This window comes from Lagopus leucura, unplaced genomic scaffold (assembly GCF_019238085.1).
Source record: "Lagopus leucura isolate 7727_CA_CO unplaced genomic scaffold, USGS_WTPT01 Super-Scaffold_100157, whole genome shotgun sequence".
Taxonomy (NCBI): domain Eukaryota; kingdom Metazoa; phylum Chordata; class Aves; order Galliformes; family Phasianidae; genus Lagopus; species Lagopus leucura.
In genome coordinates this window covers 47796292-47823968 of record NW_024962334.1, presented here as the reverse complement: position 1 = coordinate 47823968, position 27677 = coordinate 47796292, and the positions used below count along the sequence as shown (strand labels likewise).

At 42.2% G+C, this 27677-nt stretch overlaps 1 protein-coding gene across 5 annotated transcripts; it reads right to left on the bottom strand.

The window, feature by feature from the left end:
* Positions 1-1640: 1640 nt before the first annotated feature.
* On the bottom strand, positions 1641-27618 carry SNAP47 (synaptosome associated protein 47). 5 transcript variants are annotated; one of them, XM_042888745.1, is made up of 5 exons: positions 27581-27618; positions 21255-21810; positions 16673-17157; positions 12690-12820; positions 1641-4208 (listed from the first exon to the last, which is right to left on the bottom strand). In XM_042888745.1, the coding sequence occupies exons 2-5, from the start codon at positions 21749-21751 to the stop codon at positions 4062-4064; spliced, it is 1260 nt and encodes a 419-aa protein (XP_042744679.1). In that variant the 5' UTR covers positions 21752-21810; positions 27581-27618; the 3' UTR covers positions 1641-4061. The 5 variants fall into 5 exon arrangements, with proteins under 5 accessions (XP_042744679.1, XP_042744681.1, XP_042744682.1 ...); XM_042888747.1 differs by having other exon boundaries at positions 21255-21789; XM_042888748.1 differs by lacking the exon at positions 27581-27618 and adding an exon at positions 27532-27552 and having other exon boundaries at positions 21255-21789.
* Positions 27619-27677: the final 59 nt, after the last annotated feature.

Sequence of the window (27677 nt, the reverse complement as noted above, 5' to 3'; positions counted from 1 at the left end):
ACACAGCTGGCCCAAGCACTGCATTTACCTTGACAAGGCAAAGTGCTCGCTGGTGGCAGCACGAGTTGGGGTGGACGAGGAGATGCTGTGCTGCTGTCACAGGGAGCTGGGCTGGTGGGCAAAGTCCCATTGAGCTGGGATGCACGGATGGGCAAGACCAGCAGCCCCAGCAGGAGCCCAGTGCTGAGCTGCAGACATGCTGGTGTGGAAGCCAAGAGCTATTTACTCTGCAAAGCCCAGCTGTTAAACCGATGACTAGCAGAGTTATGAAATTAGTTTTCCCTATACCAGGTTGAGGTTTGATATTGCTCACACACAGCGAGAGGCAATAGGATACCACTGCCACTGTTAAAAATTAAATACAGCCCAGTTTCTGAAGCTGGCTGGCTTCAACACTTGCTCCATTTCCTTCCATAAGGAGCAAACCAGTGGTTTCAAAGCATTGGCTTTGGAAACAGACAGCTATTATGAGGCTTTAGTTCAATTACTTAATTGCCTGAAAAAGCTCCTTACACCACCCGTCTGAGGGCTGCAGAGTGCCCTGTTTATTACCAGGATTCAGCCATTCCACTGGGGACATTCACTCTCTCATGCAGAAATACGTTTAAGTTGCAGCTATTTCAGGCTCACTCATCACTGCTACAAACAGACACTGGATTGTGAAGTCACATTAAGACACAGCACGACCTTGTTCTGCTCTGTGTGAGCCAAAATGCCTTCTCACGTAAAATCTGTTCATAACTGTAATCTCCCTAGCATTATTTCTCAACTTCTTAATCATAGAAACAAAAAAGTTTGGGAAAGACCTCCAAGATCATCAAGTCAAACCATCAACCCATCCCACCATGCCCACCAATCACGTCCCTATTAATGATGGAGCCCCCAGCTTTACACACAGTAAAAGACATGCAAAGACCTTACAAACCACACGTGTAAAAGGCCTGATTTACCTTAAAAGTCCACTTAACTGTAGGTAACAGTTGTGTCAATGAGGAATTAAGGACAACAATACTGTTTAGCGTGATACCTGCTGCATCTTCCCCCACTGACACTGTTTGGAAAACATCACTTGGGTCTCAGGCAGGATACTCAGGGGTTTCTAAGCACTTCTGGCTGTAACAGAGACCAAATTATCATACATTAAGATTTGACCAGAGTGAAGTCTCTATACTTGTTTACCATGAGGCTGTTTAAGCATGAACCATCCAAGCAGCCCCCAGTCCATTGTCTAAAAGCTGGAGCAGCTGCTCTACACCAGCCTCTAGGACAGTACCAAGTACCACATACCTTGTTCATCCTGTTCATCCAACTCTTTGTCCAGCTGATGGTGGGTGATCACTGTGATGGGAATCATCATCCCTGGAGGTGTTCCAGAACCTGGAGAGGTGGCACTTGAGGACATGGATCAGAGGGCACAGCAGCAGTGGGTTGGGTTTGGACTTGGTGATCTCAGTGGTCTTCCAGCCTTAATCATCCTATGATTCTATAATCATGTTGATAACATTCCATCAGATAATATTTTGTCCATCTTAAAACACAGCCCTATGAGAAGTTTTAGGTTCTGTTCCATAGGAGGAAAAGGGAGAGGATGGAGCATTTTCCATCATAACTTCTTAGTCAAATAAATACAAGACAGAAGATACCAGTCCAATATATTTAATAAATTACAGAGTGAAACTCCTCCAGGCATTTGAAACTCAGCTAGGAGGTACATGTACGTTTCTAGAATGGATCACTGCTTACAAATCATATTACCATTTTGTTTTAGCACGGACACAGACTAACACAAATCACAGACAGGGTATCAGATGCATCAGCTCATGATAAAAATTACATCAGTAAAAATATGGCACAAAGAATGCTAAGCTAAATGTGGTGTAATTGGCATTTGCTTTTGGCAGTCTTGATCTAAACTAATTCAGTGTACAGATCCATTCCCAGTCAGCACCAGGGTCAGTTAACATACATTTTGTGCAAAGTGTGTTTTTAAATTCGTAACATAGTTATGTAAACATACCTTCACAGTAAAACAACAGTGATTTAGGTATCAGAAACAAACAAGAAAGAGAATCCCAGACAATATTTCATTTCACACGACACGGTGTATGTATATATAATCACCATATTCAGCAAATAGCTAAAGTGCATGCCAGTAACAACTTTGACTGTACATGAAGGACTTGCAGTGCAGAAGCACGACTTCCTCCAATACTAATAAGCTAATATGAAGCAATACAAAACAAGGTAGAGTAAGGTCTTGAAAACAACATACTCTACATGATCTACTGTGCATTTCTTTATAAAGTAGGCTGAATTACTCTGAAACAGGAAATTTTCACATCAGCTATCAGTAGAATAAACAGTTCAAAGCTTCACTACTTAAAAATATTGCAGGTTGTATTTGAGAGCAATACAAGAAGATATTTTTAATACAAAAACACTCGGGGGAGAAAAAGAAGAGATTACAACAGCTCTTTTGAATGAAAATAGCTTGCCAACAGCAGGATTCAATGAAATGGGAGGTGAAAAGCAATCCTGCCTTTCAAATACTCTGTCAAAGGCTTTACCTAGAATCCCTCCAATACAGTATCCAGTAAGTTAGGAAAACGTCTCCGCTGTCCTGTAGACTCAGTGGAGCTAACTGTAAACAAAATCTACTAGACAACAATTGGCAAGATTGCCTTTTATTTTAGAAATGCAGAAGAAGTCTTGAAATGTTTCATCACCAGTTAGTGCAAATAAATAATAATCAGAAGGCAGACAGATGCACAACAGCAAAATGATATGCAGGTGCCTGTGGTTCCAGCCATTGGCCTCTCAACCTATGAACGTGGAGCAGACGCACAAAAAGCAGACGATGCTCCCCAGAACACATGAAGTTTTCAGAGTCAGAGAAAAGTGCATGGGAGATTCCTGGAAACTGAAGGTAGAGATGCAAAGGTGCACGATGCCTTCCACTAGCCTCCGTCAGACGTGGCAGCCCAAGTCCAACAAAGTAAGCAGGCACCACACTAAGTGAATGCTATGTTCATGATGTTCTGAGGACACTGAATCCATCAGACCTTTACCAAAAATATAAAACCACTATGTGCAAGACAGCAATACACACAGTGAACTACAGGAGATGCTCTGAATAAATCCATCCATGAAAAAATACCTTCCTCTACTCCAGAATCAATTCCTTCATTAATTCTGAGGTACAAAGGTGAAAAATAAAGCAAAAGGTGTAGGTGTTCATCAAGATCAGCAACCCCTCTTTGGAAAGAAGCAGCATATATTTAACTTTGACACTTACTGCTTGTAAGTAAGCAAAATATTCATCCAATGGGAAAGAAATACTTCAGAAAGTCAATGTCTGCACCAATGCATGCATATTAACTAAAATTCTTCCCTTGATTTCCCTGGACATGGCACAACAGCTGTGGCCACTAATCCTTAATTATTCTTATAAAATTTCTGAGCACATTAAAAATACGTTTGAAATTTATTAAAACTACTCATTCAGTGAACACAAGGTTTTATCACCACCATTTGCTCACCTCAGCATTAACTCACACACACACAAAAAAGCCTCAATGACTTGCGGTCTGACATCTGGCCCTCAGTTCAGCTATTAACTATTTGCAAGGAATAGAGAATTAATAGGTTGTAATCATCTAAAGTAGTCATGCAGTTCATTTCTCCCTCCTTTGTTGCAGTAAAAAAAACAACAACAACAACAAACCTTTCAGAAGCAACAACGTAAAAAGCAGCATAAAAGTTCTTTCAGATGAAATCACATCCCTTTGTATTTACAGATTTTCTGTAGTCAAGGATCCACTCTCATTGTTTCACCGTGATTAAAACATTTGGCCTTTTTCCATCCTGAAACAGCCAACCATCATCGTCCAAGTCTGGAGACGCGTTCAGAACTCTCAGAAACTTGACGTCAACCGTGCCGCGCTCCAGACAACATCGCAAGCAGCTCCCACACAAAGTGTCTACACAGAAACAGTCTTTAAAAAGACAATTCCCTGATCCCCTCTTCCTCGTGATGCCGTCCCCACTGGTTCCTGTGGGTGCTACGTCAGCTTCTTTATTCTGTGGTTCTGCTTGTCGATATTCAGCGTCGCACGGTCGACGGAGGTAGTGATGGAATCCAGAGCTTCATCCTGTCTCTCCAGTTCTGCCTCTGTCTCCAAGGCGAGGCTCTTCAACTTCTTCAGTATCTATTGGAAGAAAAGACTGAGAGCTTTGAGCAAAAAACCACGTGGTTCTTTGACAGTGTAACAGAAACAAGGCAGTCACTCATTTCTTTGCTGTGAATGACCACATAATTTGTAGTCATGCCCTGAAGTGCTCTGGACAATTTTCCCTTCTCTAGTGATGTAGTCCCTCCATCGTAGAAGACTGCCAGACTGGTCATGCACAGTCTGCCCTTGGTGGAGCTATGCTGTCTCAAATCACCTCCCTGTCTCATGTGTGCCTTGACATGACTTTCAGGAAGTTCTGTTCCACAATCTTCCCAGGCACAGAGGTAAGGCTGACTGGTCTGCAGTTAATAGGACCTTCCTTCCTTCCCATTTTAAAATGGGAGCAATGTTTCCCTTTATCCAGACACCAGGAACTTTGCTTGATCACTGTGACTTTTCCAATATGACAGAGTGTGGCTTGGTAATCATATCACCTAATTCCCTCTGGACCCTGGGATGTATAAACAGATGAGAAAATGAGGAACAACTGTTGTACCCCCAACATCTCTCTTCCAGGCTCTAAACATTATACAACCAACCAGCCAATTTATGATACACTTAGCAATTTACCAGTTGTTATGTGGGAGTGTGAGCAAACACCCTGAGTTACTCCATAATGGCCAAGAAACTCCGTTGTTTGAAAAAGCTGATACTAGTCCATAAAGGGCTGAAGCCTCTAAAGTGATGCATTCCTAAGGGGAGAAGACATCTGAATTGTTACAGATTGTTGCCCAATGCTGACCTATTAGACCTGTTAAACTTCAGCTGTCATTGGTTCACACAACTGATTCCTATAGCAGAGTTACAAAGAGCAGCAATGCATTGAAAGAGGCTGCTCAGGAAAGCAGCAATGTCACCATCTCTGGAGGTGATCAAGAAATGTGTAGATGTGGCACTGAGCAAGGTGGTTTAGAAGGCATGGTGGTGATGGGCTGAGGCCAGATTTGGTGACCTTAGAAGTCTATTCCAGCCTCAATGATTTTATGATCTTCATTTCTTGCTCTGTAACACAGGCTCCTTTCAGCAGCACTCTTAAGGCATGAGTTACAGCACCACCTTTTATTCCCACTTCTGGCTACTCCCTTAATAAACCTGGTGGTATGAACTTGAAGCACCTGCCTGATGGGCAAGACACAGCTGCTTTCCCTTGACTCTGTAAGGGAGATTTGAAAAGCAGACCTATGCCATGTTAGATCAATTGGAAATGCAACCTCTCAAACCCTTCAGATTATAAAGGGGCTGTCTCTGCTATCAGTGCTGGTCTACATGATCTGCCTCCTTAGGCATTCACAGGCAGCTCCACACTGCCTGATTAACATGAGCAATTGAATAATAATCCCCAAGGAAAAAAAACAATCAGCTTTAACACTCCACATCATCAATTGTAGTGGTACATAAGCAGCTACATAACGTCACTGAAGCTACCAAAACGATAGGCTGTGTAGTCCACAATAGATCTGTGGCTTTTGGTAAAATAAGAAAAGGAATTATACTCTATACAGCAATTTAACTATTATTTTATTGATTTCATAACTGGCAAACTCAGTTCTTGTTTTCCACAGAACCACAGAACAGATTTTATTTATTTATTTTTTTTTTTTTTAAGAGTAAGCATCAGCCCTCAGAAAAGTGCTATGAAATGTCAGCAGCCCCTATGTCCACAGATGGGGCTGAATTCCATAGCAATCCCCCTGTTTGAAGCTAGGTAAGTTACTGGTTTGAGAAAAGCAGCGAGGAATATTATATCTAACTGGAATGGCAGGGGAATTTTATGCAGTCAGAATTCTTTGACTAAAGCTGGATGTCAGCCACAATAGTGGGATTTATCTCATAAAATATCTCTCAGCTCTTTCCATAAATCACAAGCAGCTAGAAATACAGCTGTGTGAATAACTGGCTTTGCAATTTGGCTGCCAAAGCAAAAATACAAAGCAAATCATGGATCAAGCCTAATCTACCTTTCTCTGTCCTAACCAAAACTACAAGTGAAGAAAACTCTGCTTCGATCCCAAATGAAACACTTCAGGTTCCTACCCTGTAAGAGTAAAGCAAGGCTGAATTCCCCAGACTGGAGATGGACGTGTGTAGGATATGCACCAAAAAGAAAAATGACATGATCAACTCTACCCTGTGTGTGATCCAGGAAATGAGGCTGGGATGCAGTCTTGCCCCTCCTAAGGAATTAACTACCTGGATTTGTGAAGTTAGAATGTGTTTCCACCTCAGTCCCTGCTTTGAATTTCTGATCCTTATGCATAAAGTGGACAGTGCCACACAGAATAAATCCTTCCAAGCAACACTGACTGCAGTCTTGCATTCATGTCACAGTATAATTAAGAATGGACGAGATCTCTAAAGGCCTTCTGGTCCACTTCTCCTGGCTTAGAGCAGGGCCAGCCTCCACATTCATCTAACAAATTGCCTACCAGGTTTCAGACTCCACACCAACAAATCTTTCAATCCTGGAGGTAATTTAGGAGTGAGGTCTCTCCTCTCTTTCAACATGTCCTTGCACACTGCAGCGTGGTAAGCTCAGCTTTCATGACTTATGTCCTCACCCATCCTAGTTTGTGAGATCTGCTGAGGTGAGTGCAGAAGATCAGTGCTTCCTCCATGACACCTACACAAAGCTGGGTGCTGGCACAAAAGGATGCAGGAAGGGAGTAGGGACACACTCCCCTTCCCACCTCTCCAAGAAGCATACAATTTATTTATAAGTCACAACTCTGCCAAAAAAAAAAAAAAAAAAACTCAGGTTCACCACGAAAAACATTTTTATTCTTAGTTCTAAACCAGATTACTTTTGATAGGCTTCGCATTCATTAGAGCACACTCAACATTTAAAATACAGAAAAAGACACAATTGTTGAGAACAGAAAAGCTTTTAAGATACGAAAGCAGTAAAATGGAAATTCAGTCAGCTACAGTCTGCTCAGTCCACCTGCCAATTATGCTCTGCTTTGAAACACAGCAGGCGATGACTGCGTGGTTATACTTGCACGAAAAAATAAAAGGCAAGCAGCTCACTTTCATCTGCTCATTCTCTTTGCCTTAAACAGTCTGGTAATAAATCTCTTAACCCTTTAGTCCAGCACAGCTTCGACCATTCAAGATGAGCACTGCTACTCCATGCAAAGGGATCTGAAAGTATTAAGATGCATTTCCCACGCAGCCCAATGGTAAAAGTCACTGGAATCTGATTATCTGGCCAAAACTGATCACTAGTTTTGCAAAGTGAAATGATGGCAAGACATCTAGCTATCACTGCTTCAGTTCTGTCAGCTGCTCACAGCAGCAGTGCCTTCTGTATATTTTTACATATTTTGGACCATGAACCAACCACAATCTGTTACACAAAGTGGATGGGCAAGTATGATCCCACCAAAGATGCATTTTAAAGGCATATTTCATCAGGCACTGGTAAATCTTACAATGAGACAGCCTCCAATTTGTGTCTCCATATAACAATCTGGAAAGTCTGACTTGTTCTCTGGCTCTGCCACACTTTTTCTGTGCACTTCAGATGAGTTACTGAGTATTCAATTGTTACACAAATTGTCACACAAAAAACAGCAATGCAAATATGTCCCAAAAACTCAATACAGCATGCTAAGTCATTGAAAGATCTGCATAAGCACTGCTTGCCTGAACAGGCTGTTAATTAATAATCAGTAAAGTTAAAAACCAGAATTACATCCTGTGTCAAGTGTTCAACCACAGCAGACTCATGCCTCGATTTATGAACAGGTGCCCACCTGAGCTATGCAACCCTGAATTCTCATTAAACTTGTGGGAACCTGGGCAATACAACTGAGACTGTGATTTAACTTATCTGCTCAAGGAGTTCAACTACTGTCCATTCCTCCCTTTTTGCTGAACAAGGGGCTGAGATGATCAGCTAGGCTGCAGACAATTTCCATGCAGACAGAGCTGGAATGACAGCAGAGGACTCCAAGCCCCCAGGATCTTCCTCAGTACTTAATCCTATTACCACCTTGTCACATCACCTGATGTCTAAAACTCAAAGCATTAACCACACAAAGACTGTATGCCAAAGGTGTTACCACAGGGACCTGAACTCAGTTTAGGTCCCCAGATGTCATCGTAACACAGTTATCTAAGGCTTGTGAAATATGATTTAGCACCTCAATACACTGAGCATCCATGAAAATAAGGTACAAAAAGCATCTGAGTGCAGAAAGTATTGCCAACTGAGTATGAACTCTCTGAAATACTCAATTAATCCATTTCACTTTCCCTGTGCAGGTCAGATAAGGGCTGAATGAGAAAGCAGAGTACAGAAAACCAGAAATGGCTCTTGAAGGCAGGCTCCCAGTCCAAACTCACCTGTTAGGAAGCAACTGTCACAGTATTCTGAACTGTGGTGTAAAAAGAGGTTTTGATGATCACAACTTGTAATGTTTTGGCATGATGCTTCATCTCTGTGCTGAACGCAATGGAAGAAAGCTAAAATTGGGACAGCACTTAAGACAGTCTAATCTGAAGCATCATTATAAGCTCAGACCCAGTGAAGTGAGTGATGTGCACTGAAATAAATAAGGGGCCTGTGGACATCCTCTCCTACTGCACCTGGAGGGGAGCTGGGAGGCAGGAAGGAACAATAGCTTGCTATACCACTGCAGTACAATCCACTAAAAGAGATCTGTCAAAGCCTCATGTAACAAGAGTAACTTCCACAACAAAAAAAATATGGATTTACATTGCTGTCAGTGGCTATTAGAACAGCATTAAAAGGCCACGACTTATTACCTTATTCTTTGTGCCTGATTTCCCCATTATTTCTTCCTGGACTGATATGGAAATCTGATTTTATCTGCTTTCTCTGCTACTTGGGAGTAGAGAATCACAGAATGGGCAGGGTTGGAAGGGACTTCAAGGATCATGAATCTCCAACCCTCCTGCCACAGGCAAGGCCACCAACCTCCCCATTTCATACTAGACCAGGCTGCCCAGTGCCCCCAAGTACAAAGCACTGAGGGTGGCCCTGGTCTCACCTGGACAAGAAAAACATATATATATCTATTCAAGCAGTTGTGACAAAGCCAGCTTCACTGGATTCACTACCACCTTTTATTTTGGTACCATGAAACATTTAAGTTACACACAAGCAAATACACAGTAACAGTTGCAAGGAGCTCAGCTCTTTCTCCAGATCATGCTTTCATAAACAAAATCCAGAGCACGATCATGACACATGGCTGCTTAGATCAGCTGCCTGTTGCTTGCTCTTGGCCATGGAACAAGGCCATCCTATGAGCAAATTTGGAATTTAGCAATTGGAGTGAACAGCTTCTCAACAAAACGCTTTTTCTCTGACCTAACAGTTGTGATTTCCTGAGATGATGGCATGATAGAAGGGTAACTAAACACACAAGAGTCTCTGAATGGAGCAAAAGATTGAAACAGAATAATCTAGGAAGTAAATGCTAACGATATGCACTGGATGTGATGTTTTTCCAGATGCTGTGGAATTAACTTCTTTAATAGTATCTGTCCTCATGGCATACACAATGCGCAGACACTAAATATCAAGACAACAGTTCTTTGGCAGGAAGAGTTTAGGAAATTAGAAAACACTGGCTTGGCAAAACAAATCCAGATCTACAGAACAGAACTACTCCCCCTCCTCTTAAGCTAATATTATTGCATCCCCTCCCACACCCATTGCCATTATGTCAGCCACAGCAAGGCGGTAGGCAGAGGCTCAGCCAGAGACCACAGGAACTGTGCAGGCTTCTTTCTCCATTCTCTGTAGCACAGCTAAGGAACATAGCTCACATCACCACTCTGTATTATGTTAAAGACTGTGTTTTCAACACAAGTGTCCCGGTGAGGTCTCTTTTTTCACTCAGGCACCCAGTCACAACCGCAGACCATCCAGCGCTTCCAGCTCTAATGGGAGGAATTTAGCATCATTCAACAATTCCTTCTGCAAAATAACTGTTATTATCATGGCAACTATTTTTTCCTTTTTTTTTTTTTTTGAAGGAGAGGAGAAGGGACATGCAATCTGCTCATTGCAAATCTCCCTTCTCCAATTCAGCAAGTTCTACTTATTAATCACATAATAAGTCATTAGGCGAACATAGAGCTGTTCTGGGCTCTGTGAGTTTGTTTTGGTTCTCGGGTGTTGGCCCTGTTTTGTGTTGTTTTTTTTTTTTAATATTAAAAAAAATGCTTACATTACAGACAACTAAAAAATCTCCAATAAAGGAAACTGCTTAGGAAAAAAAAAACATCACTACGGTTAAACAAACGGACCTCCAACACACTTAATGCACCCAGGAAACACGATGTGGCAAATGTCATAGACTTCAATGCACGCTAATGCATTGCTTCTGTAACTGTTTCCACTACTTGATCTCTAAACGCTTTGCTGTTGATAGACAAAGCAGGAGCTGAAGTGGTGCAAAGATACTCCCTGAAAGCAGCTGCAACAATGTAAGACAAGTTCTTGCTGCGGGCTGAAAGGACTTATGGACTTAAAAGTCCCTCTTGGAAGCAGTTACAAGACCTTCCCCTCCCTAACAGCAGGGGCTCAGTAGGTACAGAAGGCTCTGTGCAGCACTTACCATGATGCTGCCATTGATCCTGAACCTCTACCACACCTCTGAAGTCTACTTTTGCTCATTTTTGATCACACTTTCCTTCTTTGTGTTTACACCTCCTTCCTCTCTAAAGTTCACCACGGAGTTACTTGATTCTGTTTTAAGCTCCAGAGCACTGAGGGAAAAAAAAGCAGTGTACTGGAGAATTCCTGGGAACAGCTAGAGAGGAACACCAGTCTGTACTAGATAGGAGGCTTCATCCCCAGCTCACACAGCTTGCTGGAAGATGCTGAACTCCCCCCTGTCATACATATATATCTGCTTCTCTATTCACAGCCAACTGCTTTGATAACATCAAGCACCGACCAAGGTTGTTTGCTGTTCAGCTGTCAAGAACTGGCTCTGGGGAAGCCATTCCTAGAGGTCTTTTTTTCCTTACAAGATACAGCAAAATGTGTGCCTTCAAAAGCATTACATGACCAATAATCCTTACTATAATAATATTCAGTTTTGGGGGGTCTGGCTGCAAATTAGAATTATAGCGCTGAAAAGCTGACATTTAAGAGAGGAACAACTAGCTCTTCTGAATACCTAATAGCTGCACAAAGTCCATGTACAAATGATTAATGGATTGCTGATATTTGTACAACTCTGATTGAGTAATAGTCTCTCAAAACCCTCCGAAAGGTCAACGCAGCATCAGAAAATGCTTATTTTTTGATCAAGTGACAGATCACAGAAACGAGCTCTTGAAGAGATGAGGAAAAGAGAGAGCAATCAGAACGCGACTCGTTCATTCTGACTCTGAAAAAGCCCAAATTAGATATTTCAGTCAAAAGATCTTGATTATTTTGGTTAATTAAGCAAGTTTGGGTCTAAAAGGCTACATTTATGAGGCATTTTCTAGCAGGAAAAATGAACAGGAGTTTAATAGGCATTATTGAATGTATTTTAAAACTATTAATGAGTGGAACGATGATTAAAAAGGCCTGATTCTCAAGGAACAGGTGCTCAGCAATTACTGGGGAAAAAAAAAATCAGGCCAATTCATAGGCTGTCAATTTAGCATTCAGATCCCCTCCCCACCCACCCCTACCCACAAGTTTACCCCAAATCATTAACTGGTTTAAAAATTCTCAGCTTGGTGCAGTATAAATAAATACCAGAATTGTCTCTCGGGCTTCAGTTAATCATCAAAGGATTTTGTTTTAAATAACACTGGCCATTTAACATGGCTTCTAATCCACCATTCCACACAGAAAATTTCTGCAAAGGTTAAACTCTCACCTACCCAATTATCTTTTGGTTACTTTTCATGATTATCTATGAATATATTGCAAGAAGTTTTCATTTTTAAGTTGCTTAATTCATTGCTGTGTGCTCACGACACTCATATTTTGGAAACATTCACAAAACTGAGCAGAGCACTTCTTGACAGAACTACTCCTCACCAAAAGGAGTAAAATAGCAAAGGAAAAAACACAAAAGAAGCTAAAAACGATCTGCTAATCTTCTTAATCTTCAGATAAAGCAGGTTAAATTTAAAGATTTTCCTTGTGCTATTAACCCTCTCTTTGATATACTTTGCCAATAATCTCCAGTTTGTCCAAAATAGCTAAGAACAAACAGAAAGTTGTCAGTGTATTTTAATCACAGACTTGATGGACTTTTTTTTTTTTAAAGTTTAGGGATGTTAATACTTTGTTAAGACACTGACTACTACTTGATTCCACGGAATCTGGTTTAGCAGGAGGGTTGGACTAGATGACTTCCAGAGGTCCTTTTCCAATCCCTATGATTCTGTGACTACGTTTCTGATGAAGGGAGAAAAATGCATGTTGCTAAGGATAAAGAGGGAGCAAACCAAGTCAGTTATCTTGACTTATACCTGTTTAAGCTCTTTTGCCTCCTCCTGAGAGATCTTCTCATGCTTCTGCAGTTGAACCTGGTCACTGTCCGTTCCTTCTCTGCCTCCCACTGGAGAGCTGGGCTGCACCACTCCTCCCAAGAGTCCTGTGGCTGAAAGAGAAATTCCCATGGTCAAAGACTGCCATCTCCTGTAGTGACAGGGAACGCTAGTGCAGAACCAAACAGGCTGAACTCTGCTCTGTAGCAGTCTGCAAGAGGACAAGCTCATTCAGATACACCAGACCCATCCTTGCTTTTTGAGCGAAGTTCTCCAAGGAAGGATTCAAGCTGTATTTTGTACAATGCCCAAACTGAAAGTAAACATGCTGCTGAAAGGCCATTCTTAAAGGCTGCACCTGAAGAACGAGTTCATTTTGAGCTGTGAGCATGCATATTAACAGACAGCAAGCAGCAGCAATGCAATTCCAATCAGATAAACTAAGAATCTGCACCCGTTGCTTCTTTTTAATCAAAGAATTTAAAAGTGATGGACTACAGACAGAGCCAAAGAGTGAAGCCAGTGAACCCCTGAAGCAGAAGGGCAACACTGACGCTAACAGCCACCCCCAGCTAGGCAGCATGAATGCAGTCCCTGGTGTAACATGCCACCTGTCCTTTATTTAAAGCATCAGCTCCTATTGCACTATCTGATACTGCCCAGTGGGGTAGCAGGGACGTGCTGCAAGGAAAGGTTGTTATTTTTGATGCAGATGGGTTCTAAACACCCAAGACGCACATCTTGGCTCCTAGAAGCACTCCAAACATCTCCAAAGTGCTCCCACTTAAAGAGGCACTGAGAAGGAAGGAAGCTAGTGCTACCACTGCCACCTGCAAGCAAACAGCCTGACCTGTGCAGGACAACAACAGCAAATCTTCAGGACATCAGGCCAGAAAGCATGTCACAAGTCAGAGCTCCCTGCCAGGCCCAAGCTGGTGCCCAGCTGGCTGGCTGACAGCATTCACCTAACTGCCCTGGGGTAGTGTTACTTCTCCATGAAAACAGAGACAAAATCTAAATCAAAAGTACCAAACCTTAAATCCCTCTCAAGTAATTACTGCAAGCTCCTAATCCTTGGACATACTCACTTATCAGTCTGAAACTCACTGGACTCAGACACCATCAAGGTTTAAGACAAGCAAATCACTCGTTGTACTTATGTTACCCTGTGCAAATGCTCTTGGTACTTGGAAGGGATAGGAACCAGGCACTGAAAAAACACTGCTTATGGTATATTATTGTCATGGACTCCCTCGAAAGGGAAAGTGGTAAGGGAATGACAGACCTTCCTATGGCAGCAAACAGCCAGACAAGATTCTGCATGGTTCTGATCAGCTGAGTGTCCCTACGTGCTAATTATTTCATTAACTCCCATTAAGCTCAGAGGACAGGAATAGGAGGGGAACATGACAAAAGCACGTAGAAAGAATGGAACAGGGGAAGGAGATCTGATGATTCTCAGCAATTTCTAGTAACAAACAAACAAAAAAAGGAAGGAGAGAATGAGTAAAGAGGCAGAAATATTTAAAAAGCAGTAAAGCAATTTTGTTTAGCTCTGTTACATCCAGTTGGCTTGCAGGACTGCTGCCTCCATGAGAGTAACTAGCAAAGTGCTGTAAACTCCTAAGAATGAAAACACAGTCACTGTGGCTAAGCAGGGAAAAGGCAGCAGCTTTGAAAGGGATCTAAAGCTGTAAATGCCAGTCTCCAGCTATAGGATTAAGACAGCACTGCCCTAGACAGGCACACTGCAAGATTTCTTGTGCCTTTTAGTCTAGGGGAACTGTGATCAGCCATTACTGGTGAGGAAAGTACTGGAATTAATCTATCACAGAAGAGCCTCTGTTACAAAACAATCCTTTCTGTGCTCCCTCCAGCATTTAAACACTCTTTGCAGCTTTGTCCAAAAACAAACATACACAGAGTCAGGAAAGAGGTACAAAGTAGCTAAAAGTTGTTTCAGTAATCTAGTGTGTATAAGAATAGGAATCTGTGAAGTGCTTACTTGAAATCAAGCCAAAACTCATAGGAAAAACAGTTTTGTTGCAGTTATTTATACAAATGTGCAACATGCACAGCTTTAAGGCAGGACTTGTAAAAGCAGACAGGACCTAGAGAAGATGATGACAGTTGTGGAAATGTTCACATCCCTTAGCTGCACTGCCTGCAGCAGAGAACACTACCAGCCACTTTGCTGCACCTCTGCTTCTCCTGCACACCTCTGAATCAATGTTTGCTACACCTGAAATCACACGCACAGTTTATGCGGACTCAAAGGCAGACATGCGTAACACAGAATACTCCCCCCTGCTTTTAGCAGCGAATCAGATCAATAATAACCATCGTCACCTGTACTTGCAGCATGTGAACGGCCATGGAAAATAAGCATTGGGTAAAGCACAATCCGTGACTGCCATCTAGCGACAGCGGGCAGGCAGCAAGCCCTCTCCAGGGAAGGAACAAACAAGGGTTTTGGTGGAGCTGCAGCAGTCAGGATTTCCATAACCTCCCGTTTTCTTTGCTGGCATTTCCAAATTAAACAGCCAGAATGCAGGTGGGGGTAGGAGAGCAATATCCTTGACTCACTGACTCAGATGCAAACAGAGCAGAGCAGTGGGGAAATTAAGCACAGTAGGGCTGTACAACCAATTATTTTATGTAACCAGGCTTAAGACCATCAGGAACTGAACACCAATTTGCTGGAATAACTCAGTGCTTAAGAAACCAGCAGGTTGTTTTTCCTCCAAGTTGTTGTGCCGACACTTCAGTGCCAGATGCCCAGAGACTGACTTCCCTAAAAATTAACAAGCTTTTCCAAGCTATGGCCCTCGATGACTCGTCAACAAGAGAACATGATCCTCCCTGCTGAAATCCAGTTGTAGCTTTGTGCTTAGAATTAGTTTTACCTATTGTTTTAGTCTAGCACTTTTCTACTTTTAATTTACTGATAATAAACCCATCCATTGATTTGCTTTTTGGTCACTAACAATTAGGAGAAAAAAAGGATTTGGACATGTTGACAGAGCAGACAAAAATTCATCAGCTTTACAAATGAATTTTGGTTTGGATAACAAGATATGAACAAAAAACACAACCCTCCCAAGATTTTAAAAGTAGCAATAGCTTAAGGTTTTCATTCTTACTGTTGTGAAGGAGTTGAAGACCCTCCTGGTTGTTTTTTTGTTTCTTTGTTTGTTTTTCTACAGTGATTTAAACTATGCCTTCACCTGATCCGAAACCTAAAATCTCCTAAATCCAAACAATGGAACTTCTTAAATAAATACGTTTATTTTCACTTATTATGAAATAGAAATGCTGGCTTTTAAGTTATTTGAAAAACTCACTGGACTGGGAGTTTGTTGTAAACCTTTTATATTAAATATTGCTTCCAGTTGCAAACTGCCAAAGGAAAAACAGTAACAGCAGAGGACTCAGAAGCACACACTCCAAAGAGGAGAATGGGTTTCTAACAACCCTTCCCCAGAGTAGCACAATACTGAATTGGTGACCACTGGAAAAAAGAATGACACCAAAGTTAAAACACAGCCCAGTAGTTGAAACTCAAATCAAGCTAATCCTTTCACAAACCGCTGTGAAGCTGGTGAAAACACCAGCTGAGACTACAGTGTTAAAGACAGCTTGGCATATTCTAGTTGTCAGGCCCTCAAGAGACACCGCAGCTTCAGCATCTGGAGTCACATTTTGCTACTGCATTTGGGAGAAAGTAAATCCAACTGTATTCAAACGTCCCCAGCACTTCTGTTAGCTCCAGCCTCACCCTTGCTCTCTTGGTAAAAGGGCCTGAAGTCAAGTAGTAGTTAGTTATGTTTTGTTACCAGCGTGGCCTCACCACTGGGCTGGGGGTAAAGAGGACTTGCATATCCCATTCAGAGTTTGAAAGCCATTTAGAAACAGTGCATACTGGCAATAGCAATTATGGATAGATTGTTTTGTCTGTCACATACCTGCTTGCCAAATGGAAGTGCCAAAATCTACCTGAGGAGACTTCCTGGCACCAACAAATCCGAGGGCATCTTCTAAAAACTGTATCTTCTTGCTAAACTGCATCTCTAAGACAGAGATTGCTTCTGGCATCTTTGCTGACAAGAGCCGGTAAGAGGTGTCAGGCTTTCCAATAAACCTCTGACGGACACTGATTTCATACGGTGTGTGAACTTTGATATCATCCACATCCTTCGATTCAAACCGGTGAATGACCTGAGAATTGCAGTCACTGATTTCCAGGCCAGAAGCAAAGAGCGTGAGTTTTCCTGGCTTCACATTTGAGTCTGTTCTGTGGGTGATAATAACTGGAATTCTAATTATGATTCCTTCCTGGTTCTTCAAATCGGAAACTGTGGCAGTTTCCTTTGGCTTCGTTTCCAAGGGTGCTTTCCAGAGCTTGCTGCTAAATGGCCACCAAGAAGGAGATTCGAGTTCCGTCAACAGCCTAGCAAAGAGAAGAGAGCGTTAGAAGGAAAAAGCCAGTAGGAAGGCTGTGCTACCCACCAGCTGAAAGCAAATTACTTCATCTATGAACAACTCTTCATATTGATTCCAGCCCTCTGCTATTTTGCTTCTCAATCCTATTCACATCTTACCACAATCCATCCTTTTTCAACAACAGCTTTCCCTTATTTGCCAACATGTTTGAAAGCGATCCCAGAGTCTTACCATTCAGAAGTGAGAAATCCAGCTTCCCACTGGGTTTATTCAGGCCAATTTACAACCATTTGTTCTTTAGCTAACACTGCCTTTAAGCTCAATATTTCCACTCTTGGGCATCATTGCTGCCGCTTTTTACTACTCCCTTCTACCTCCATCCCATAGGCTGATGCCACCTTTCGCTTTACCCCCGGTCCCAAATCCCCACTGCCAGCTCAAACAAGCGAGTACAAAGTTCTGAGCACTGGCTCAACAAATGCAGATAAGAAAGGCATTATGTGCATTCTATGTACATCCAGAGGGAAGAATTTGTGAATGCTGGATATGATCCCTCTGTTACATTTTCTGTCAGCTTGGCCCATTATCCTTTCATGTGGTACTGTCCCAAAGAAGATCAATATCACAGATCTCATCAGGTCCATGCCTCCTAGGCATCCTTTCCACAGGGGAAAAAAAAAAAGGGGGGGGGGGAGGGGGCAGGAATGAAAATGAATGAAAAACAGGATTTTGATTTGATTTTGTTCCATTCCACTGCTCTAACAACCCTGCCAATGACCAGGCAGGTGCTACAGTAGATGCTCCTAATGAAGCCAAACTGTAATTTAACAAAACACTGTCCTTACTAAAAAAGACTATTTACTGTCACAAACCCTCGAGACACAAGCCTTATTGGAACAAAATATAAAGTATATTTTGCCAAAGTTATGCACCAGCTCCTAAACAGACCTACTTAAAGAAATCCATCTGCAAGAAAAAGCAGAAAAGAAAGCACCCTGGGAGTAAACCACACAGACAGAGGCAGAATGAATTGCTTTAACAGTATACTCCCAGCTAGTGCATGGACATCATATATTTATGTTGACAGCATGCAAGATGAGCAATGGGTCTGGGAGCTCTCTGCTGCCCTCTGAAAATGCTGTGACACTCCTTAAGGGGGAAAAAAAAGACACATCGGAAGAGATGTAACAAAGTTCTGCACTAACACAATTTGAAATGGCACAGTGTCACAGATTTAGGGCTGAATTCTGAAACTATGAGGTTCAACTTAAGTTCAGCATGGAGAAAGACTGAAAAAGCCCTCTAAGCAACTGCTAGCTCAAAGCATCTCCCGAATTAAAAGCCATGTACCGACTTAGGTGTCGTAACTAAACAGAAACTGACCTGATCTCACTCCTACAGAGCACAGTGCATTTTCTGGCCCCTTGGTTAATGAAAGGGTTACAACGAGGTATTCCAGGACAATGACAGCTTACGCCTGTGTCCAAACCTATGAGAAGTCATTAAATTCCTACTGCAGTATAAGCTTCCCTCATCACATTCATGGTGAGAAAAGAGCACGTGTGTTTACTTACTGATAACAGCTGCAGCGTGACAAATCTAAACCTCTAGTTACACTGTGGTAACTTACTCTTGATAGGTTTTAGCCTTAATTTTCGTCCCTTTATCCCCTCGCTCTCCCCTCCCTCCTTTCCCAAGGGACCAACTTCCTGGCTGTGCAATGTCTGATTTACAGTCAAGATTTCTCCGTTGTGCAGCCCTGACAAAGGCTCCAGCCAACTTCTCTGGCCTTCCATGGAGGAGTCACCCCCCTGTATCAACAAACCAGTACATCAGTCTTTATACACAAATGAAAATTTGCAACCAGAGTACCTTGTCCTCTCACAGCAATATATTTATAAGGAACCAGTTTATTTTTTGGTTGGTGAACATCTGCTAGCACGTCAGACTCTGTTCTGCTTATCTGCACACAGTTCCACTGAAAGCAGCTGTATATACCCAGGCACACACAAGAACAGAATTAATAATCCAAAAAAACAAAAAGCCCACACATACAGATACAAAGTTAATCAAAGTTTTAAACATATGAAAACAGAAAGAAGAGCCTGGCTTGTTTTATCAAAGACAACCCCACCATACTGGTGTTGCTATTAAAAACTTTTAACTAATACACACTGAAATCTGCTCCCTCTTATACCTGCCTGCACAAAATCTTTTACATGTGTACAATGGCCCCGAATTATCTCATCCACATAGTTATTTCTCAGTAAGTTTCTAAAGTTTGCAAGAGTCAGAGACATAAGATACATCTGCATGTTTAATTATGTTAATAGTCTGAATTAGCCAACATGCAACAATCAAGTGAGCTTTGAACATACCCATTTTCTACACTGGTTAGGAAGATGAAGAAAGATGTCATCTGTTTACCAGAAGGCCCTCGGTCAGGAGTGGGAGGGGGAATGGATTCACTGAATCCAGCTACATACACAATGTACTCTAAAACAAGTGTTAGAATACCCTGAAAAGCATGGGAAAGGGAAAGCAGACTGGCTTATGACTCCCAACTTTGTGTTAGTCTGCGATGAAATTGGTTCAAACCCACACAGTTCAGATAAAATAAGCATCACCTAACATTTGGTCAATGTCTTCCTTTATTTTTCCATTTTTAAAATCAAAGCCTTTAGCTCTTCAGATTCACCAGGACAAGCAATACCTCCCAGCACATCTTCACCCAAAACAAAACCCTCTTCCAAAAACAATGAGCAGCTGTTTATTTTCCTACTCTTTGTTTATTGCTACAAAACTTTAAAATCTATTGCTGAAGCTTTCCGTTGCCTTGGCTTTTCATGAAAGAGCACGAGGAGTATCACCAAAATCAATGTGAAATCAACGCTTTCCTTGAGACATCTTTCTAAAAACAAATGCTTCTTCCAAGAACAACCAGTCTGAACTTCTAGTGGGTTTGTTTCTTTATGCAGGTGTCAGAGCTTCCACAAAGACACTCATAACTACAGATCTTCAAACATGACAGTACTACTAATCTCGTCTGTTTTAGACTGCTGTTGAGTCCAGCTTACACACAAAATAGCATAGAGTAATTCACTTTAAATGGTAATCATTAAATAATGAAGCTGAAACACAGTGACACCAACCACTCACTATTCATGAGTTCTGCTACAGCCAAAGACACACAGCATCTCCAGTGTTCTCCACAGCTCCATTCTGTTGCCTAAGTTCAATGCTTAAGACTGTTTTCAAAAACAATTAGTCACCCAGTGCCTGAGATTACCACAAATATTCCATCTACAGCCATTTCCCTGACAGCACTTCCACCACACAGTCCTCACTGCTGCCCCTAACAGCAAATACAAAGCCCTCAACTACACTTTGCATACAAAAGCAGCTTCAAGAGTTGACTTCTATTCACAGAAAAAGGAATGCAGTCTAGCTAAACCAAAGATTATTTTGGGGCTGTCACCTGATAACTCTAGGAAACTATTTCCAAGAAGGAAGACCTCCTGCCATATGCATCATTTCCTTTGGAGAAAAAGCAAAACAAACCAACAGAAAAGCCAAACCTCGGTTGTGTTCACTGCGTAACAGCAACGTAGGCTACTCCATGACTTAGGAAAGAAAATAAACTTCTAATATTTCACACTTATCTATATTCTAGGACACCTGATAAAAATCATTAATTACAGAGCGTGCCATTCAGCAGGGGTATTAATTTGTATCTTTCCTGTAACTAGCTTTCAATTTTCTCAAAACAAGACTTGTTTGAGATCTCTCAAAGATTAACATTTCTGCCAATCATAAATGAAACTCAGAAGGGCTTGAAAAGTCATTTGAAAGACAAAGAACACATACGGAAATAATTTATCCAGGGAGAAGAAACGTGAGACAGACAGGAGGAAAGACAGAAATACAGAAGCAACATCAAGATGTTGCTCAACATCTCAGTAAGAACTACATCGATGAGAGATCACAGGCTTAAACTTTTACTGCAAATCAACACCTTGGTTTCCTAAAGACTTCTGCAGCTCTCTTTTAAGGCATACAATCCCACAACCACTACTTAGCTCAGAAGATGCTACAGTACCATACCTGTCTGCCACATCCATATCCCCTTCGATCTTGTTGAGTCCTCTCATGATGTTATCAAACTGCTCGCCCTGGTAATGCAGCACTTTTGCTGTATCCTCCAGCCGTTTCTGCGACCCAGTCAACAACCCGGTCAGTTCCTTTCCTTTTGTTGTCTGCAAGGCTGCTGCTTCTGCTCCTGCACCTTCACTTGACAGCAACCGCTCCCTCCAGAAGTGCTCCAGGATGTTGAACACCGCATTTCTGCTGGGCTGCAAAGAACTGAACCAGTGTTTGGTGTTCTTCTCCAAGATGGTAAGAGAGCTGAAAATTAAATTCGATGATTCCTTCTTGATCTCACTGATACTAGAAAGATGGAAGTTGACCAAAACCTCCCCAGTCTTGTCAGCTGTAAATTTGATCGCAACAGGGGTCAGTAAGAGTCTGCCAGAGACCCATTGCTTGTTGGTGTCCAAGTAGTAAGAACAAGGCCAGCTATGGATACGAATGTCTTCGTTCATCAGCTCGCTGTTCAGATCCTCTTCCACAGCAGCAACACCTTCAAAGCCAGAAAAAGAAACTAGAATGAAAGTGGAAAAAAAAATTAGGCAAGAATTCTTAACAACGTATGAAACCTAATGTTCCAAACACTCAAATAATGAATACTATCCACAGCTGGTTTCCAGTATGTTCACTATATCCTTCTGAGTACTTACACAACACAGATTTGGAAACTGCTGCAGATAGTTTACAAAATTTGGAAAACATTCCCAACTATTTATCTCTAAAAAACAACACCTCACCCTTTCTGAACAGGGCTGCCAGTAATATCATCTGCTCCATAACAGCACTGCCTCCCCTTCTCAGAATGTTCTCATTACATTTCAGCATGTGATTTATCACAGCGTCAACTTCAAATGAGCACTGCATTAACACACTGGATATTACTCTAAGGGCAGGTGCTTTCTAATTAGATTACTCTGCATTCATGCACCTACATTCATCATTTTGCATGGAGAAGAACCTACCAATAACAGGAACACACAAAGTCTTCACCAACTTTGAGTCTTTCACATACCCCTTTTCCCTAGAAAGCCATGTAAGTCTTCAATTCCCCTGGAGGTGTTCAAGGTCAGATGGGATGGGGCCCTGGGCAGCCTGGCCTAGTATTAAATGGGGAGGTTGGTGGCCCTGCATGTGGCAGGGGGGTTGGAAATTCATGGTCCTTGAGGTCCCTCTTCCAACCCTGACTATTCTGTGATTCTGTGATTCCCCGCCATATGAGACATAAAGAAAATCCAGAAAGCATCAACATGAGGCCATCAACACAAACCCATGACAGTGACATGAAATAACAGGTCCTTCTCCTTCTACTCTGAGCAATCAATGCTTAGCTGACATATTCCCAGATCAAATTATAAATACACTCAGATAAAAAAGATGCCATAGAGGTACGAGAAGAGGTGCTTCTGGCCTGGCACGTGGAGCAATTCAGTAAGTATGATAGCAGAGCAAGCAGCAGAACAGGCAGAGGCTTAAAGGAGAAAGGGAACTGATTGATCAGCTCAGAGCAAACTGACAACACCAGGGCAATGGCAATTTCATTACACCTCTGACAGCCCACGTTTTTGTGGAAGCCTGTGATGCTACCTGATGATGCATAGTTTATCCCATAAGACTTGCTTGCTAGTATCTCAAATCCAAGCAAACAGAGCTGTCACGTGCTTTAAGGCCTGATCTGGCTAAAGCAGAACAATCTCAAGTTTGGAACAGTAAATTAAATGAAACACATCTGCATGTGCACCAATTCCTAAATTCCCAAAGATATTTCTTGCACCCAAAGAGTCAGATTGTTTCTTGCAACATCTCCATAGCGCTAGTTTTCATTGTATTGAAGACCAGTTATGTTCCACGACTTAATTCCTTATGAACAACCATTATGTAATGGTGATTTAATTACTTGCTTATTCATTCTTACTCTTCTCAAAGTCTTGAATGTATTGTAGCATAATTTACAGACTGGTGTATAGCATTATCACAAGGTGCTCAGTTACTTGGATGACACAATAAATGAAAAGTTAGAGCTCTACAAAACCCCTTGCCAGACTGATACTGTAATTTCTGTAAGTGCAATTGACAACTACATCAGTATGTGTGCAAGAGAATAAAAGTTACTTCGCTATTAAAATCACTGACACCTGAAACTAAATCACATTACAGCTTTGTTAAACAGGAACTACAAGTTACAAACAGAGCTTTAACTGCCTGGATTTGACACTGATTTTGGTTTCTGCAATTCAGTAAAACACTTTCAGAGATATCCTCTCCCTCACTGATATCACATATTCAAAGATTTGAAATTGCCACCCACTCAGCACATTTGTAAGACAGCATATACACTTAAACAGCATTCAGATTCTCTCAGAAGTACTGGTAACAGTAATATATAGCCAACAGAAAGTAAACCAAAATAAACATCTCGTATTTCATCCTCAAGCTTCTCACACTCTAAACATATTGCAAAGTTCAATGAAATTCACTGAAACTAACAACACATCAGCAGCCTCCCTACCCATCAAGCCTGTCACGTTTAGGACCTCACCATCACCTCTCCAATTTCAAGAGCATGAAATCTGCTACTTATGCGTTTTTCTACTACCAGCATGTTGCATACAACAACAAGCTCTTCCCCTCAGGTGCTGTTTTATAAAGATTAATAAAAATAATAAAGAAATCAAGGCACTGAAAGATGATATACATTGCAGAGGATCACAAGAGAAAGCAGGAAGCAAAAAGGATGTTTTTTAGCCCTTGCTGCTGGGACAGGCACATTGGAACAGTGTCAACTGGGAAACAACTCCTAGTCTCTGCTAACAGCAACAGCCATCTTCACAAAGGCATACCCACAGCAAGGAGAAACAGTTAACAAGCAAGCAGCTCTTTAAACTTGTGTAAAATCTCACATAGAGCCTGTTTTCACAGGCTGAGTCTTACAAACTACCACCAACATCCAGTTAAAACAGCACGTTCTCTGAAGCCTGCTCATGACTAGTATAAATGTAAAAACACACACAGTCTTACAGCTGTGCCATTCAAGTACATTTCTAAGTCATCTCTCAAGCTCCTTACCTTTATCTGTAGCTGCAGAAACCTCAGACAGTTTTTTGGGAACTGCTATGTTCACAAATCTGTCCATCTGTATGTAAAATGTTTTCTTTTTTTCCTCTTCAAAGCCCGAGAGAGCAGATGAAATAAAGCTACATGTATCCAACAAAGAAGGTGTGCTTACCCCTGGATCTAAGAGTGAAAAAGTCCTCTCAGACCAGAGGAAGAAACAAAGCTGTCACTTGACTGGTGTATACATATGTGTGTGTGCCTTGGGTCATATGACTTTTGACTCACCTGAGAGCTCAGAGGCTTTGCCTGATAGTCAGCTTCTTTCTGTGCCTGAGGCCAGAATTTCCACACAAAAGCCTATTTGCTAATTAAATCTACTGTTTCATTACATTTTTCCCCAACACAGTCATGCTTTAAGTAGCAGTGGCTCTGCACAACTTAATCTCCCCACCTCTCCCCTCAGATAAGAAGAAATTTAAACATAGGATAAATGAAAATCCACATGAGGAAAACCAAGGATTATTTTATTCAACAGCAAGCAAAACAGATATCATGGTACACAACGCTGCTGCTGTTTAAAAGCATTCAACAGTGAGCTATTAATTTAACACAAGACTTCATGGAGTTTAATTATAACACATGACAAATTTAAACAGCATCAGACAAAAACAAAGACGTGCACAACCATCTGAAGTCAGCTGGAAAAAAAGCATTATATATATGCTATTCCTCTGACACTCGTATATTGCATCTTATATGTCTCTGATGGGTACTAACCTGCAATTATAAAACATTCTGAGCTGCTAGAAATACTGTCATCCTAGTATTTTCATAACTGCGCCCTCCTTGAACCAATATTAAGGAAATTCTTATTTGGCCATCTCATAAACCAACTCTTGCTTGTATTTACAAGAGCTACACTCCTTAGAAAGCTCCATTCCTATGCAGTGGAAGAGGAGGAGCCAACTAAAATGAATTCACAATGAATTCTTTCACGCTTTATGAACAAACAGAAGTTTGCCTACACTTTTGTCCACCCAGCAGATAACCCAGGTAGTTTCTCCCATCAGCACATTACTCACATTCTGCCCCATCTCTGACACAGCAGCCCTTCACAGAGTGCACTACCACACACAGCAAGAACTAGGATCAGCAGCAATGAGATGGGGATTATTTCCAACAGTGTCACCACAACATTGCCTAAGTTCTTTAGCTAATATACGAGTGGTGGCTGATTCTATAAAAAGAAGGTGACTCACCTTCTCTTGCCAAGTGCTGTGAGATCATTTAATAAAATGTAAGCATTACTAATTGCCACAGGTGTGAGGAGATGCTGTATACGCCCTGAGAAGATGCTGGCAACTCACAAGCAAATCATCCCTTCACAATGTGCCTACCTCAGAGCCTCCAGAACTCAGTCACAGGTTCCTCTCGTCTTGCTAATTAACTGCAAAACTCCTCTCCACATGTCTCTAATGTATTGATGTTTGCTTTTGGTCCTCTTTCATAGTGATCTTATGGATCTCTTCTATCCTTGATGGTTCACTTCCAAACCGTACCATCTCACAAATGACAAATTTTAACAGTTCTGTCAGTCCAGCAACCTTTATTTTAAGAACATTTATAAGGAATGTCACGTAGTGAGTCCTTTTTAACAAAAGGTTTAACATGCTGCCCCCACCAAAGTTTGTAACTTCACCATTCCCCTAACGATGCTACAAGACACAATGCACTCTGAGGTGATCCACCCAGAAATACAACAGGTGAAGATTCACAGTAACTCTCTACTTTGAGATTCGTCTTCCCTCACTCCAAAAGACCAACAGGTCCCTACTAAAGGATGGCTCAAGGCTGAGAGGCTTCTCCGTAGAATAACCCAACTTGGAACAGACTCTTAAAGATCACCGAGTCAAACTCCTGGCTCCACACAGCACCACCCAAAATCAGATTGTATGCCTGATATAAAGCAGCCCTCTTCAAGATCAAAATTCCACCAAATCATCCTGCATCTAATTAAATACAAGCTGCCTCACTTCCCACAACAGCATCTACACCACCCATATTAGCACTCATCACCTTCCCCTTTGATCTTGATCCTGCCTTGACCCCTCCATTTCAAAACACAGATAGAACGCTGCTTCTCAAGTTCTGCTTTTTTTTCCCCACAGGGTCACAGAATCATTAAGGTTAGAAAAGAACACTAAGATACCCACTAAATCACATCCCTCAACGCCACATGTCCATGGTTCTTGAATGTCTCCTGAGACAGTAACTTCCGGGCAGCCTGTGCCAATGCATTACAACTTCTGAGAAGAAATTTCTCCAAATATCCAGCCTGACCCTTCCCTGGCACAACTCAAAGCCATTCCCTCTAGCTCCATCACTGTTAGTTGGGAAAAGAGGCTAATCCCAATCTTGCTCCATCCTTTCAGACAGTTGTAAAGAGCAATAAGCTCTCCTCTGAGCCTCCACTTCTCCAGACTGAATAACCCCAGTTCCCACAGCCACTCCCCTTAAGACCCGTACTCCAGACCTTTCACAGCTTTGCCGCCCTTCTCTGAACGTACCCCTGGGTCTCAGTGTCATTCTTGTAGAAAGGAGCCCAAAACTGCACAGTCCCCCACCCTACCTCAGCAGTGAGCCCTTCTTTCTCCCCACCCTTCCTCCCACAGCTCGCTCCCTTCTCCTACCCAACTGCCACCTCCAAGGCTCACTATTCTCTTCCTTACCCCCAGCTGGACCTCTCCACACCCACAAAAATACACTTCCCTCTCTTTCTCATCCCTTTTCCCCACTATGAAAAAAGTCCTTCCCCTCTCCTTACCCTAAATGTAACATAGCCACCTGCTGACCCAAAAACAACACAGCAGACTGGGGTTAGTACAACATGATCTTAAAGGTCCCCTCATACCCAAGGCCTCCTTTGAGTCAGCGAATAGATGACACCCCTTTCTTTTTATACAGACTTAAGAGAAGACAAAAATCGTTTTATGTCCAACAACTCCATGCCAAGCTCCACTACAACCCTCATCTGTCCTCCTGATGCGGGTCTACGGCAAACCCCTTCAGCTCCCCTCGGCCAGAGACACCTCCTCCGTGAGTTCTAACCCTACCTAAGCAGGTCAGACTCCCACTCCGCTCCTCCATCCTTTCCCACTCCAACCCCCGGCTGAACACCCCTCACCTCCCCGCCTCCTCGATCCCCGCGCAATCCCGGCCCGGCCTGCACTCACCTCGCAGCAGCACAGCCCGCAGCGACGTTCTGCGCGTGTGCTCGCCGCCCGCTTCTATTGGCCGAGCCGAGTGCCGTTGCGCACCCCTTCTCCTGCT

Bases quoted from the DNA above. Each gene is read 5' to 3' on its own strand.
- SNAP47 (XM_042888745.1), bottom strand. From the start codon at position 21,751: ATGAACGAAGACATTCGTATCCATAGCTGGCCTTGTTCTTACTACTTG. The intron at 17,158-21,254 runs GTATGGTACTGT...TCTCTTTGCTAG, and splicing joins GATATGGATGTGGCAGACAG to GCTGTTGACGGAACTCGAAT. The intron at 12,821-16,672 runs GTATGTGACAGA...TTTCTCTTTCAG, and splicing joins CACTTCCATTTGGCAAGCAG to CCACAGGACTCTTGGGAGGA.